Below are 16,617 nucleotides of genomic sequence, written 5' to 3' on the forward strand. Positions count from 1 at the left end.
CACAATTTTTATTTTTATTATTTTTGCGTCAATGTAATGAAGGACCTCGATCAATTGGATTAGATAAAAATCCAGAAACAATTTCTTAATTGATTCCTTATATTTACTAAATTGCAAAGGGCTGCAACTAACGATTATTTTCAAAGTCGATTATTTTCTCAATTAATTAATGAAGTTGTTTGGTCTATAAAATGTCAGAAAATAGTTTAAAAACAAATCGATCAGTATTTCCCAAAGCCCAAAATGACGTCCTCAAATGTCTTGTTCACAACTCAAAGATGATCAATGTTATTATATTTCTTAATTAGCAGAGATAACCCTTCACCTTTTGGTCTTTAGTCTGAAATAAAACATAATTATGTTATGTCCTCTTCTGTTAATCGTCTTGTGACCCTATACGATTTGTGTGTGTGTGTGTGTGTGTGTGTGTGTGTGTGTGGGGTGGGGGTTGGTTACCATTCATTTAATTTTTGGACGTGTAACAGCAGGAGACTTTTACAAAAGATGACAAATTACAATTTAAAAGCTTATTAGTTGGATAATAAGTCATTAAATGTCAAATTGTATGTGGCATTTTTTTATCCTGGTGCTTTGAAATGGAAAATGACTAGGTCATCTACTACATGTAATGAGGTTTAAATAGGGATTATATACCATCAACATACCAATAGTGTTATAGACAGTTTGTAAAATGTATTCAACTCTTAAGATTTATAGATATCTGAGAGTGCTTTAAATACAAAGCTACTTCAGTCAATAATGTATTTACATTCAGAGATATATTAGAAATATGTTGCTTCCCGTCGTTGGGTTTTACATATTCAAACATATTAACAGGTTTATATTTATATATTTAAAACTCACATACATCCATATATACAGATAGTAAATATATTTACATACAGCTGGTCACACTGTAGCGAATGTGCCGGTGCTGATGGTCCGTTTGAATTCACCAAGTCGAGTCAAGTCGCTTTGGAACACGTTGAGATTCCCGAAGGCAAGAAGAAGTATTGCTTTGTGTTTTATTGACATTTTGTGAGCGGGTTGGGTCAAACAAAGTCTCGTCTGCGGCCTCTTCTCCACTCAAACCAGGCCTAGACTTGACAGAGTGTTGCCCGAGGTGTTTTCTCCTCCATATTGCTTTCAATATTGCTGCCGTGTCTCGTGTGGAGGGAGAAACCCGGAGGGGCGGCACCGCAGTAATCGAGAGGCGCTGACAGAGTTTAATAAGGGTGAGGGATTAAACAGGAGGCCGAGGCTGTGGCAGAGTCTGGTCTCGGGGCATCGGCGGGGTCAGAAAAGATCCTGAGGGCCCAGGTGGATGATGATAGGTGTGGCTAGGGTCTGCGGCTGGTAATAGGCACTGTCGATGTACAGGCCGCCTACGGACAGGAGACACCAGCAACCAGGGTTAACAGAAATAACATTAGTACTTAAAGGAGAAATCCGGCGCAAAATGAACCTAGGGGTTAATAACACGTGTACCGAGTCGACCGTTCTCTGGGATATGTTTTCATGCTAATCGAATGTGACCAGTTTTAGCGCAAACTGCTAATTAGCTTATAACGCTAGTCGTCGGGGCACGGGGAAAGTAAAAAGAAATCGCTATTTCTATACCACTAACAAGGCTCAAAATAGCGCCACCCTTCCACGGTAGCATAATGAGGGTCCCTACATGTGAACCCGAAGCATTGAGAATGTTGTAAGTGTACAGACAGTTTATTAAAAAGATAGATTATAAAGACAGTACCGTTCACATATACAGGCGGGCGCTATCTCGGGAAAACCGTCACGACCAGTCGAACGACGAACGCCGTGCTTGAGCTATGTTACTGGTTACTGGTTGCACGGCGTTCGTCTTTCGATTAGCATGAAAACAAATCCCAGAGAACGGTCGACTCGGTACACGTGTTATAGGTGTGTGCTAGGTTCATTTTGCGCCGAATTTGTCCTTTAACGGATCATAGTGTTGTCATGAACATGAATGGATGTGGGAAGTGCTTCAATAATTTCGTGAGCTTAGAATTATAAGGTTCTATCTCCACTTTTGGTCGAAATTGAGTTTTTGACATAATCTGATCCATTAGGTGTTTATTAATGCCTGTGTGGTGTTATTTTTGTAAAAAAAATATTTTGTTAGTTAGTTATTAATAGTAGATTATAATACATAACAGTTTTGCCAGCTGGGATGTAAAAACTTTGATGTTCAATATCTCAGAACTACCCTAAACAGAGATAGAACCTTATAATTCTAAGCTCACTGATCACAGAAAATGAGTCAGAAGACAAAGTTGAACATTTAAAGCAGATTACGTAATCGGTTTTTATTGTTGTAGCTGTTCTCAGGAGGCCTAAAGTAGCTCCCAGGATTCTTAGCTCTCAGGGGAAATCAGAAGATGTATGTGGGAATTGCGGTTACCATAGAAATAAAATGAATTCCTCGTTACCAACAAGGCAGGCCACGGAGATATGTTCGTGTAAGTACTGATTACACCGTTGTTGCTGCAAACCTCATAAGTTAGTCCGCGACCTGACGCAAATAGTTAATGTGGAAGTAGGCAGCTAGATCTTTACAATGGAATGGTACACATACAGAATGGCTGCCACTCTGACCATTCTGCTATGTTGATTTGAATTGCAATGGCCTTTCTTATTCATTTTATTTCTATGGCTTCAACCTTTGTGATCACTGAAAATTAGTCAGAAGACAAAGCAGGCCACGTACTCTGTCGTAGCTGTTGTTATTGTTGTAGCTGTTCTCAGGAGGCCTAAAGTAGCGCCCAGGATTCTTAGCGCTCAGGGGAAATCAGTAGATTCAGCGCAGCCTGTCACAGATTGACCTATATCAAGGACAGCGGGGACGCCAGCAGCGCTACAAAGTTGTGTTTCTCTCTGTGGCAGAGCCGAATTCTTGTGGTCAGATTTGTGAAGGAGTTATAATAAGCTGCTAATAATGTATGAAACAGCCTGGTGCAGCTCTATCTTAAAGGATAGTTCCGGTTTATTACAACGTAGGCTTAGTTACTGTTGCTAAGCCTGTCAAGCTTTCTGTTCTTGCACGGCACATTTGTAGTTTTACAACAACAGCAGGTTGAGAAATCAAAATTCTGTCATTTTTGACTGATGGGTCCAAAACTTGATTTTTAAAAAAACGTGAAAACTGATTTTAACGGCTAAAAGAGAGATAGTACTGCTAGATTTTTTTTTTTAGATACATGCATGCTAACTATGTGCAATACATCAGAGCAGGAAAAACACAGTTTAATATATTCCTTACACTTTCACTATTATATTTTCGCCTTTGGAAAGGCAAAAAAAAAAACATACATCAAACTCTTTGTATAACAAGTATCTCTGATATTGCAGCTCTATGCTAACCGCTTCAACATGTGGCAAAATCCAAAGCTTGACAAACTGTTCGTGCCTAGTTACGGTTGCCCAAGTATGATTGGACAATTGCTGTTCAGGAGAAGAGGGGTGAGCAAACGATGACTTAGCTTAACGCTCTTACTTAGATTAACTTTGTATTTACTGAGATCTGGGTACATGGCGACATCACTAAAAGGTCAGACCGACTGTAAACAAACCAACCACTTTATTTTGAAAAGCAAACTGAAAGTAAGTCAGTAAGTCAGTAAATTATTATCAGTGGATACATAAGCTAAAAGAAGAGTATGTTTGAAAATAGTATTTTGCATTCTCTACAGTATACTGCTGCAGGCAATATAATTATTCTTTTGAAAAATAAGTAACTGCAAACCATATCATGAATCATATATGTATGAATTATAATAAAACCTTTACGGACCACAAGTTACTCAGCACTTGACAAAAATATTCATTTATTTAAACAGAATATAACCTACAAACAGGTCAAAATAAAATCTCTCTCTGAAAAGAAAGTATTTTCCACTCAACACAAAAAAGGAATTAGCTCAAATATTTAACAGTAACTGTAAACATCCAAACAAAAGGAAAAGGTTCCTCAGTGCAACTGATTTTTGTAAACCTGTTTTTCTTTTATATCCACAGAAACTTAAAACATTAGAAAACAGATACATTAAAACAACAGTTACATCCATGAGTGGTAGTTAAAGGAATAATTAACCTTTTTGACAAAGAAGCTCTCTGATCATTACATGTTGTAGTCTACATCTTATAAGGTTTCTATCTGTGTATTTGGTGTTACTTAGTTTCCTACAGTGGCTGTTTCTTTAGTTTCATATTTATTAAGCTCATTACATTTGTGTTTTTGAGTTCCCTATATTGGCTAGTTTAAATTTGTTATTGTGGTTGTTGAGTTAGTTCCCATACAGAGGATATTTAGTTCCCTACATTGTATATTAATGTAGTCTTTAATGTATTGTGTTTGTTTTTGTTCCCTACTGTAGATATTTAGTAGTTGGTGCTATATATATATATATATATATATATATATATATATATATATATATAATATATATATATATATATATATATATATATATATATATATATATATATATATATATATATATATATATATATATATATATATATATATATACATACACACACACATATATACACACCAGTCTGTGTATGGTAGGTGTTACTTTAGTTCCCAGCTAAATATGTTAAGTCCCTTGCAATGGATATTTTAGTTCCCTATGTTGGCTACTATAGTTGGTGTTCTTTTAGTTCCCTAAAATGACTGTTAATTTAGATCAAATCAATAAATATAAGTTAAATAAATATCCACTGTGAGGGACGGTTTCTTTAATTCCAACAGAGGATGTTTGGTTCTTTACCGTGGAGGTTTAGTTTCTGACATTGAATATCTAGTAGTTGGTGAACAGGTTTTTCCCCCCTCGGTGAATATTTAGTTCGTTCATCATTGTTTAGGGAACTTAACACCGTATTGAAAACGAAAAATAGAGACACAGTAGGGAAACGGTTTCTTTGGTTCCTAACAGAGGATGTTCGGCTCCTTTCTATGGTTCTTTTTTTTTGTTTCCTACATTGGATTATTAGTATCTGGTGTGCTTAAGAAGCTTTATTTTTATTTGTATTTAGTTTGTTTACTACACTATGGTGAATGATTAGTTATTTCCCCTATAGACAATGTTTTTTTTTTTCCTTACAGGAGATATTTAGTAGTCTTGTGTTTGGATTTGTTTTTTATGTCCATAAAATGTTTGTTTAGTTTGTTTCCTTCTGTGTATGGTGGTTGTTTCCTATGTTGAGTGGTTATTTTGTTCCCTATATTAGATTTCCATTTAGTTCCTTATAGTCAATGTTCATTAAGCACCCTACAGTGTAAAAGTCTTTGACACACTGCAGCTCACTAAACGGTGAACTCCGTTTTTTTGTTGCATAATGGCTTGATGATCAAAGAGCTTTTTTTTGTCAAACTCTGTTCTGCCACACCACTTTCTAATGGCCAATTAAATCAAGCTAATGAGGGGACATGCTGTACAACATTGGTACTGATTGGGTATTCTGGTCAAACGCTTGTGGATTCCAGTGTTGGTTTTTTTTGGTGTTTGAAGCTTGTGTCGTGAACATGCAGTAACAGTCAGGATATAACTTTATCAAGTGGCTTGCTGTGAAGTGGGTGAGGGAGGGTCCTAATAGGGGTAGAGGTGGGTGATGGGGTATGCTGTGGGGACTCTGATGACTGGGAAAACTACTGAGGGCATTCTGGAGGGAAAACCTGAGGAAGAGCAAAGAAAAAGAAAGAAAAAAAAAAGAACTCAAATGTTGGGATGTAGTGATGAACAAATCAAATGGATGGATAATTGATCAGATAGAGTGACTGTGAGGTTACCGTAGGGATGGAGGGCGCCTGCAGGGCTGTAACCATAAGGAGCACCAAAACCTGTGGGGGGGGCAAGTACAGAACACAAAGTGTATTATTGTATCCAGGCGAATGAGACGATCCATCATAAACTCGCTTTTGTTATCTGAGGCCCTATTTACTAAGAGGTAGTTTGTCATGCAGCTGGACTCACCGGGGGGGATGTATCCATGTGTGGGTGGGGTGCTGATGTAGGGAGCTCTGGGGATGACGGGGACACGTGGAGGTCTGGCAGCGAGGGCCGGGAGAGTCAGCACCGATGCCACAGGCCGCTTTGGCTACAAAGACACACACCAGGCACACATCAGCACTGAACATGACGCGGTTTAATTCAAAGCTGACTGTAGAAACGCGTTGTGTGCTCACAGGAGGGTTGGGTCTTTTCTTCTTGTTGCTCGTAGATTTGGAGCCAGAGAACAGGCTGTTCAGGGCCGCGAGTGCTGCGCTGGCTTTGGCTACTTTCTTATTGGGACCCGTTCCCCGAAAAACCTGCTTGTCCACCTCCACCTGTCAAACAACACACAGAGGAGGATGTCTTCTGATATAGTTTGTATAAAGAGATAATGTTTCATTTTTGTCATGTTTTTCTCTTTTTAGGGCTGAAACGATTAGCTGGTTAATGGATTGATAGAATTAGAGCTAAAACTACTAATTCATTAGTTGATTAACCAGACAAATTCCTGGAAAATAAATGAACTATTTTAGTAATTGGTTAACTGTAATTTAGTTTTATATTCTCAGTTTACAGCTTTTCTTTATCTTATGCGATAGTAATCGAGTCTTTTGGATGTTATTCTTACATTTTATAGGCCAAATAATTAATCATGAAAAGAATCGCTAGTTGCAATGTTATTTATTAAATCTAAATATTAAACACTTGCTGGGCACAGCTTCTCAAACTGTGCCTCATGCAGAAGCCGCTCATATGAACAGATTTGTTCTTAAGGGGCATGAACGAGTGATGTGATTTTCTCGCATTTCAAATTGTCTCTCAAATATGTTAATAAGTGATCTAGATGTGTTGTACGAGTCATTAGAAGTACACTCTGTCCTTCTCCCAAATGGAAAAAAACACTTGCTTTACTTCAGAATCTTAATCTGAATTCATGTGGAGTTAGTAGTAAAGCATTGTATGCCATAAAAAAGTCATAGTAGGTAAGACTAATCCTGTGACTGGGAATCTCTGTGTCAACAGGTCACAGAGAAAGTGCTGGTCAACAACATCTTCTCCGACCTTCTACACACCTCAACACCCCCCTCCCCCCCCACAGCTGTGTCCTCTCACCCCTGCTCTTTATTCGCTACACTGCTGACTGCAGGTCCATACAGCCAAACTGTCAATTTGGTCAAATTCGCTGACGACACAGTTCTGTGACAATTCCTGCCTGGAAGTTAATGTGAACAAGACCAAGGAGATTATGGCGGCCCTCTCCAACAAGCAGTGGGAACTGGCTGTGGCAGTCATCATCACTTTCAACAGGAACCCAAAGAGATTGTTAAGGAATATAAGAAACTGGGAGCAACCTCAGGCAGTGCCAGCAGCGACAGTATCTCCTGAGAAAGGACATCCTCATATTTCACTACTTTATTGTGAGCGTCATGACATTCTCCTCTAACCACCTCTCTCCCACACAGTGACTTGCACATGGCTTGGAATGATGCTGCTCTCTATCTATGTGCATCACATCACCACCTATATATTATAGAACTACCTATATACCTATACTGCATTATACTATTATTGCACTAAGGTTATCATTGTCATATTATCATAATATGTACAGTTGTTTTTGCACAAATTTTATCATTCCAATATCGTTATCATTATTGTCACGTGTAGTTTATTTGTGCACTACTATTATTCTCATATTATTCATAATGTGTACAGCTTGCAATGCTTTGCATTAACGTGTTCTACTAGTATAATAATGTTTACGGATTATCCATGCTTTTTTTAAATGTATTTACTGTACTACTATACATTACTATGTAATGTCATAAAAAGTCATAGTATAGTATGTCATAAAAATATCAAAAAAGTCAGTGTATTATGTCATAAAAAGTCATAGTACAGTATGTTATAAAAACGTAATATTATAGTATGTCAAAAAAGACATAGTATAGTATATCATAACATAAAAGCACAGTTTAATATGACATAAAAAGTCATAGTATAGTATGTCAAAAAAATGTCATATGAAGTCATAGTATAGTATGTTATAAAAATGTCATAAAATATAAGCTAAAAGCATCAGCTAAATAAATGCGATTTAATGATTCTTTGTTCATGACACAAACACATCATTTATATTTGCCAAATGATTTTTTTTCCAAGAGTTGCCACACATGTATCATAAGAAATAAACCTCATAAGAAAACAAGATCCTTGTGCCTAATAATGTCCAGAAAAGATTCAATCAAAAACCAATCATATTTATACAAACTACACGTACAAAATAAAGCCCTTCAGAGTGATTCAGAGTGATTTCACTGGATGAAATTGGTCTCATGTTCAGCTGTCTTTTCTGGTATTTTTTAAAACGTGAAGATGTTTGGATATGCAGGAAGCACCTAACATCAAACATGTTCCCTCCCTCATCAATTCCTAATAAGTCCCTCTGAAAGGAAGACAGGAAATCTATGAAGTTGTGTGTGTGTGTGTGTGTGTGTGTGTTCATACCTCTATGATGAAGCGCTTGTCGTAGCTGCTGCCGCTCTCCGATATCAGCTCATATTTGAGGCCGCGGCGTTTCTCATTCAGCTCCATCACCGGGTTTTTACCTCCCGCTGTCAGGATCGGACCTGGAGCTCTGGACTGCAGACAGATGGAGAGAGAAGACAGAGTCAGGCCTTACATTTGTTAGATATTCCTAAATGTACTCAAGTGCTCATGTTTCCACAAAGTAAGACTAGATTTCCTTTAAGCCCGTCACATGAATCTATCCCTCTGTGTGTAGAACAACAGGCCGAGAGAATAACGCTGAATACAGTCCAACTATCCGACGAAATGTGATTTACTGACAATACAGACAAAAATCAATATCACAATTATTTTACCTCCATAACAATAGTATGAAAAAGGCCCAAAAATATTTTTTTACCACCATCAAGTATAAGAATGCATTTACTATCAAGATCTGCCAGCCAATATATATTATTAACATAACTTTAACTAAAGTGTGACCAAGATTGTTACTGAGTGGGACATTACATTAAAAGGAACACACCGACTTATTGGGACTTTAGCTTTATCACTGTATCCCCCAGAGTTAGATAAGTCCATACATACCCTTCTCATCTAGCCTAGTGCTCCCAATAAGTGACAAAATAACGCCAACATGTTCCTATTTACATGTTGTTACAGCGAATAAGCTAAGGTCCCAAGAAGTCGGCGTGTTCCTTTAAACATACTGTAAGTTTGTCAGTGATTTCTGGTGGACAAATTACAGTGTATCATGTGTAATGGAGAGACTAACTGACCTCAAACCTCGACATTTCTGTATTTCTTGTTATGTATAGGCTGACATCTTTAACATATTGTAATGTTTTGTATTGGTTGTTCTTTTACCTGACTTCTTTTATCTTTTAATCTTTTTTTGTAAACCTTGCGTGTACTAGTATTATTCATTTTATTATTAGGCTTGCGCACATCAGTCCAATTTTAGCTTCAGGCTCCCAGTTTGTTGACGAGTTGATATTAAAATGATTTTAATTACCTACAGTATACGGCAGAGGTTCCTAACCTGACGTCCTGAGATAAAACGAGTTGCCAGAGTGCTTCAGTGAATTAAAAATAGAAAACACAATCCTGCTGCACACAATTATGTTAATGCTCAGAATATTTTTTTTCTCAAATCTTGAGACATCCCTCCAAAACAAACAAACACTGGGGACAGAGGCAGGTGACTTTGGTTGAGGGTTTGCAGCTTGTTTTGTTTTTTTGGCAGGATGACATCATTTTTAATGAACCTCACTAGTGTGTTACTGACGAGTAGTCGTAATAAGTGAGGAACATCACGGGGTGTTGAGATTGTCCGCCTGCGCACCGGTCTAATCCTCATGTGTAGCCTACTTGTTAATATTTCTGTGTGTGTGTGTGTGTTTGTGTGTGTGTACGTGTACTCCCCACCTCCTGTGTGTCTGTGGAGGAGGTGATGGAGGTGGAGCTGGAGCTGGTGGACATCCTGTCGTTCTTGCCTTCACCATCTGACTTCTCATCGGCGCTGAGTGAGTCAACGTCTCCGTCGCCGCCGAGCACGAATCCCAGAGCCTGCAGCGCCTGAGGAGGAAACAACACTTATTTCCCTATACCTCCAGTAAATAGTCTGGTCTCTACGGCATTCAGGCAGATCGCCGTCTAGTTATGAAAATGACATCCACGTTCACATCTATCATCCATGACTGAGCTGTCCTTGAGCAAGGCACTCCACCACCGGCCAGTGAGGCTGCAAAGTGGCCTTCAACAACAACATCAACACAAAGAGCTGTACTGGGCAGCTCTGACGTGTGAATGTGTAACTGAATGATTGAACGCGTGTGAACAACAGAAAGTGTGAGCATGTCAAACTTAACAAGTTCAATAAATGCTTAGTCACAAAAAGAACATTCTTTGTTCCCTTATCGATTCAAAAGAGTCAATTTGTCTCTTTTTCTTTGTCGAAGCCAATGTTCAACCGACACTTTAAGTACAGAGTGAGTGACAGACTATGGTAAAAGGCAGAGAGAAAAAAGGGGTGCTAAAGTGGTGTTTTCACTCCCTTCACTCAGTTTCTACACGTCTTAGGTAAGCATGTCGTGTATTTTAAAAAGGTAGGTAACTGTAGGCTATTCAAAAATACTATCCATCATGTTTCACGAGAAAAATTACACAATTTGAAATTGTATTTTTGCCTGTATGTTCGAAAAGGTTTTTAAAACAGAGAATATTAATATAATATAATATATATATATATAAGAATAGAATTTATGTATGTATGAATGGGTATAGGAGTGAGTCAGTGTTTAAGACTCAGAATATCACATCTTATATCATTTAAACACAGACTGGGTAAACCAAGCCTGGCAATTTGATTTTGCCCTGCAGCTCAGGCTGGAAACCTGTATGTTTATCTATCCTGTTTCACATTTGTGGGAACCAATCACAAACTGGCTTATCCACCTGGCGCGCTAAACACGATGACGATTGAGAAGCGACGGCAAGCAGCTTTTTGTTTACATTCAACATGGCGGCCACCGAAGCGCAGCAATCCGTTGATGCCGCTGTCGCTGCTGTTTTAAAAGATTTCAAAGGCTCTGAAAAACGGAACAGAAACTTGCCCTGGAACCATTCCTGCAAAAGAAGGATGTGTTTGCCTTAGTACCGACCGGCTTTTTTTTTTTTATTTTTTTTTTTAACACTACCGACCAGCTTTCGCTCTGCAAAATACGTCACCCGGATCGTTGGTCTGATTGGTTGAAGGGCTATCCAGTTGCGTACAGAGTCATTTAAACTATGCCCGTTGATCCTGCCTTTTGTGCAGTAGAAAATACAGAGCAGACTCCCCAGGCTGATGTTCAATCTTAAAAGATTGAGCTTGGTCTGGCTTGGCCAGACTAAGTTAATACGGTCAACATTTGTACTGATGGGGAACAAACACATTTTAATGGATTTAAATCCATTTGTTATGAAGATGTTCTGAGTTATGGCACTACAGTTCCCATCAGGCTTGGGGTGACGTAAATGTGAGTCCCAATAAATTATTATTTTTTTTAAGTTTAAATGAGCGGAGTACCTTGAGGGCCACTTGGAGCTTGGCGGTTCTTTTAGAGTTCCCGGTGGCCTGGTAGGTGGTTCCCTGGATCTCCACAGACATGGTGAAGACGGGAGCATGCACCGGGCCGGACTGAGACAGCAGGCGGTACTGGAGGCCCGGGTGGATCTGGTTCAGACGCATCAGAGCGTTCATGGGGTGGTTGGGATCCGTCATCCTCCAGTCCAGGACTAAAGGAGAAGAGATGCACATGTTAACTATATAAGATCCCTAAACATTTATTCTGTTTACGGTTTATCTTATTACATGGAGAAAAAGACCAACTGTCACAGAGCCACTGTTTAATGAAGTCTGTGTTACATATGTAAGAAAGAGTCAACACATGTTATAATTTCCCGACAGACAAACTGCTGGGGCGCCCTGGTAGCTGACTTGGTTGAGCGTGCGCCCCATATACTGAGGCTCAGTCTTTACCACAGCGGCCGGGGTTCGAGTCCAACCCACGGCCCTTTGCTGCATGTCAGCCCCCTTTTCTCTCTCCTTTCCTATCTTCAGCTATCCTATCTAATAATAACAACATACTTATGCCGCGTTTCATTTACCTCGGAACTCGGATTTTTCGGAAACGCGCCCCCTGACCTCAGTTTTCTGAACTCGGAAATCGGACAACCTCGCAGTAGCCCGAGTTCAAAATCCAACATGGCTGCTCCGTGTATAAACAGTTGTGAAAGCTGCAGTAACATAAAGTTATAAGCACTTCTGTCTTATTTGTGTCACTAAATCAGTCGTTCACACAGGCATGTTCAACTTCTGTCTGTGGACATGTTGTTACGCTGTTTGCATGCACAAAAAACGGCGTAAGGCGTTGTTATCAACTGGCATTGCTAACAATAGCTAACCGGGCTAGAGCTAATGAAAACAATGAAAATCTGACTTTTAAATGGAACGCATTCAACTCGGGTATGACGTCATTCACAGCTCGGGCTTCTGAGTTCCGAGGTAAATGGAACGCGGCATAATACCTCTGAGCTGAGGTGCATACTCGTTTGTTTGATAAATGTGAGGAAAATCTTGGCCAGCTCATCACGTCTCAAGGTGATTTTGAACTGTATAAAATCCTTTCACAACCTCTACTTCCCAGCGAATGTAATGTTTAGAGATCACATATGACATTCAATTGAATTAAACTCAACAAGTGAATGCAACAACTGAAAGGACAGAGACATAAGTTTTTTTTTTTCTGTATTTCTGACGATGATTGTGGCTCAAATGATGACAGTACTGTGCGTTTGTATTATATTGAAAATCCTAAAATAAATCTTTACAGTAAAAGTAAAGTGCTGACAGACCTGAGGGAAGGCAATATTGGCATTTAAAACCTAAAAGTACATGTTGAGCTCTTTTGCATGGACTCCATCAATAAAATAGGAGTAATATGTAATAATACATTGGCTGAGCCCTCTCACTGTTAATATCCAGCTGATGAGATGACACCGCCCCTGGTGTCACTGAGCTACTTCACACCTCCACACTGACAAGAGGTGAGGCGAGCTCTCTGCCTCCCCAGAGCTTCGGAGCAGTAATATCTCACAGATGAATTGAAAATGAAACCATGACACTTGGTGACATCTATTATATCAAAAGTGCTGACTGTCTCCATAATAAATTTTAACCTCTGCTGGAAGTTCAAATTTGTCAACCGGGCTTTCAAGATACAAAATATCTGCCTAACTTCATTCAGTCTGTAAACACTTAATACAATATCAGATGGAAAAACTGAATGAAAACGAGACCGCAGTCCTAACCTTCACCATTACCGTAGTCTATAGAAACAACACTCACAAACTGCACTTGATAAAACTTGGCTTTTGCTTTCAGACACAAGTTTTTCTGGCGGGATGTGCGTCAGACTGTGCAGAAGGTTTTAGATTCACCATCCTACAGATCTTAGATTCACCAGGCTGATTATTTCAGAGAAGCTTGACACAGTGGTGGCTCCAACAAGCCACAAAAGGTCTTTGTAAAAATGTGATAAAAATGTGATAATGTCAGTAAAGTGCACCCAGCACCTTCATATTTACAAATCTTAACAGATGTTTCACACCCAAAGAAACCAAAGGAATGGCTAAAAGTAGGTGGACAGCCATGCGCAAACAGCCAGCTCAATAAAGAAGGGCTTTTCCCCATCAGCCTGTTTCAGGAGAGGGATTATTTGTTTCTTTGGAAGGAACACACTGATATTTTTTGATGGCAACTAGCTCTTTGTTTCTTTTGAGGTTGAATTTTGTGTCACTTTAAGCAACAGCATCTGGCAAATGAATGTAATGTAAGTTAAGTAATGTGAGTCAAAAACGGAAATTATAAACACTAATGGTAAAGCTTTAATAGTTTGGCATTTTTAATTACAACATGAGCTTTATAGTGTTTAAATTTGAACTGGCCCTTGAAACTTAATAACATGAGAAATGCATGCAAGGTTCTGCAAGGTTTGTGTGTCCAACTAAAGGAGACAAATGGAGAGATATTTAAAAAGCTGAAAGCAGTTCCTGCTTAAAGTCAATGATGGACGTGATGTCATTGGGTCAGGGCTATAATTCAGCACCGTCACTTATCGTCACTCTGAATAATAGTGTTGTATACAAAATTCTTGTATTGAGATATCTTAGTTTTCATGTTCAACAAAACATGTTTTTAGTTTAAAGTCTGTCACAGTGTGTGAGAACCATGGATGTACTAAGAACGTACAAACTTCTTTAAATGATCCCCTTTTTTGTCTAGAAAATGGCATCGGAGACGAGTTTGAATACTTTAGTAAATATCTTTAACATATTAATAAAGATAATGATGGGATAATTACTGTAACATTAATTCTTTCCATATGGCCACCCACAGATGTCACCTTCTGTAGAACAGGTGTCACAGAGAATACTTACAGCAGCTTCTAGACACACACTTGTCTTTTGTCCTAAAGTCACAGTGTGTAATGACTGTGAGCGGCTGACAGGCACTTAAGACTCAAGAGTGGTTCAGTATGAATATGGATGGAGACGCTGTGTAAGGAGATAGATGTGAAGGTGCTGATGGACAGGTGCCTGGAGGAAGGGAGGGTGTTAGAGCACTGCGCGTGTGAGCCTGTGTGTGAGATGGGATAATTGCGTGGCAGCAGTGTGCAGTATTAATCCCTCTCTATCTCTGCCTCCCGTCACCTGCTTTGAACTGGAGCAGATGAGAGTTGCCGGGGACGAATGTCCCAGAGAGGTTCAATTTAATTACTGTGACACCGACAGACAGGAGGGAGAGAGCGGAGAGAGAGAGAGAGAGAAAGAAGGGGAGAAAGAGAGTGAGGGTGAGAGAGGGTGATGAGAGAAAGGAGAAGGGAGATAGAGAGAGAGAAAGGGAGAAAGAAAAAGCGAGGGTGATGGAGTGTGAAGGAGAGAGAGGTAGAGTTGGGGAGAAAGAGAGCGTGAGGGAGAGAGAGAGAAAGGGGGAAAGAGAGCGTGAGGGAGGGAGAGAGAGAGAGAAATGGAGAAAGAGAGAGCGAGGGTGAGGGAGTGTGAGGGAAGATAGAGGGAGGGTGAGGGAGAGCACGGGGAGAAAGAGCGTGAGGGAGAGTGAGAGAGAAAGACGAGAAAGAGAGAGCAAAAGGTAAGGGAGGTAGAGAGAGGGTGATGGGGAGAGAGGGTGAGGAGAGTGGGAGGGTGAGGGAGGGGAGGATGTAGCTGTCAGTGGAAGGACTGTTTACTTGTTTTTCAGGGCATTTTTAAATCTGTGTCTTTAGTCTGGCTGAATCAGACTCTGTTTATTGTTCTTTCTCGGTACGATTTGTTTGGATCAGATCAGATCTCAGTCAGGTCACGAATTAATAGTGAGAACGGGAGCTGACCTCCATCTGCTCCAACTACAAAGGCGTACTCCCCAACTTTGAGCTAAACGGCTATGACAGCCAGCACCAGGTTTCTCCTGGGTTCCCTGTGTGCGTGTGGAAACAAAGGCAACCCAGGAGAAACCTGTACAACTTTACCAACTCCTCCACTGATCCAGACTAGAGATGTTCCGATACCAGTATCGGTATCGGCTCCGATACTGCCTAAAACGCCGGTATCGTTATCGGGAAGTACTGGAGTTTACGCACCAATCCACGTAATAAAGCCCTAAAGAAAATCTACGTTGAAGTAGTTTATATATATGTTCTTTTTCCGTTATAACTGACTGTCAAACTGGATAATAAAAGAAAGTTCTGGGGCATTCATTGATTGTGTTTGTTCATGTTTCACAAAGAGTTTAACCTGAGCCAGACCGATAACAAAGATAGAAATAATATCACATCCATACAGGGATAGTAGTATACAGCTGTTAAAACATAATAAAATATATGACACACTGGTATCGGATCGGTACTCGGTATCGGCCGATACGCAAGTTCAGGTATCAGAATCGGTATCCGGAAGCAAAAAATGGTATCGGGCCATCTCTAATCAAGACCAGAGTAATCAAACTATAGGGGGCCTATCTTGCACCTGGCGCAGCGCAAAATGTCTTTGCTAGTTTAAGACCGACGCAGTGGTCAATTTCCTGTTCAGCGCCCACGTCGTCGTTTAAATAGCAAATGCACCTGCGCCCATCTGGGCTCCCATGGGCGTGCTGGTCTTACAGGGAGGTGTGTTCAGGTGCATTCTTTGCTTATTGCTATCTTGAGGCAGCAGAAAGCGATCGCGCCATTGACCAACAAAAACCTGGTCTAAAGTCAATAACTCAGCATTTCATTGTCAGGCCCTCCAGTATTTCACTGCTTTTTTTTTTTTTTAGATTGTTGCGGCCGAAAATGCCTGATTTTGCGGGAGCTTTTGTAAAAAATTGCGATAAAAGTCGCGATGTCTTTTGTATGTTTGTTACAATGAAGTTGCGAGAGACAGTGAAAGTTGCAAAAAAAACTTAGTTCTATTGAACTATAGTTCTTTAAAAATAAAAAGGAAACTTGTTTTGGGGAGAATACAATTAATCTGGGCTAGTAACCTTACCAAAAAG

The 16,617-nt window shown here is 39.7% G+C and overlaps 1 protein-coding gene across 2 annotated transcripts in view; it reads right to left on the bottom strand.

Moving 5' to 3' along the window:
- Positions 1-561: 561 nt before the first annotated feature.
- Positions 562-16,617, bottom strand: part of LOC120560311 (spermatid perinuclear RNA-binding protein-like) — a 102,952-nt gene continuing 86,896 nt past the window's right edge. Inside the window, exons 12-18 of one of the 2 annotated variants that reach the window (XM_039802648.1) lie at positions 11,614-11,822; positions 9,972-10,121; positions 8,523-8,657; positions 6,209-6,349; positions 5,997-6,120; positions 5,813-5,863; positions 562-1,385 (exon numbers count right to left, since the gene is read on the bottom strand). In XM_039802648.1, the coding sequence (XP_039658582.1) occupies positions 1,297-1,385; positions 5,813-5,863; positions 5,997-6,120; positions 6,209-6,349; positions 8,523-8,657; positions 9,972-10,121; positions 11,614-11,822 (899 nt within the window). In that variant the 3' untranslated portion in view covers positions 562-1,296. Of the gene's footprint in view, positions 1,386-5,058; positions 5,699-5,812; positions 5,864-5,996; positions 6,121-6,208; positions 6,350-8,522; positions 8,658-9,971; positions 10,122-11,613; positions 11,823-16,617 lie in introns of those variants that run through there. The other variant, XM_039802649.1, reaches the window with a different exon arrangement.

The sequence above is a fragment of the Perca fluviatilis genome, chromosome 6, assembly GCF_010015445.1.
Source record: "Perca fluviatilis chromosome 6, GENO_Pfluv_1.0, whole genome shotgun sequence".
Classification (NCBI taxonomy): Eukaryota; Metazoa; Chordata; class Actinopteri; order Perciformes; family Percidae; genus Perca; species Perca fluviatilis.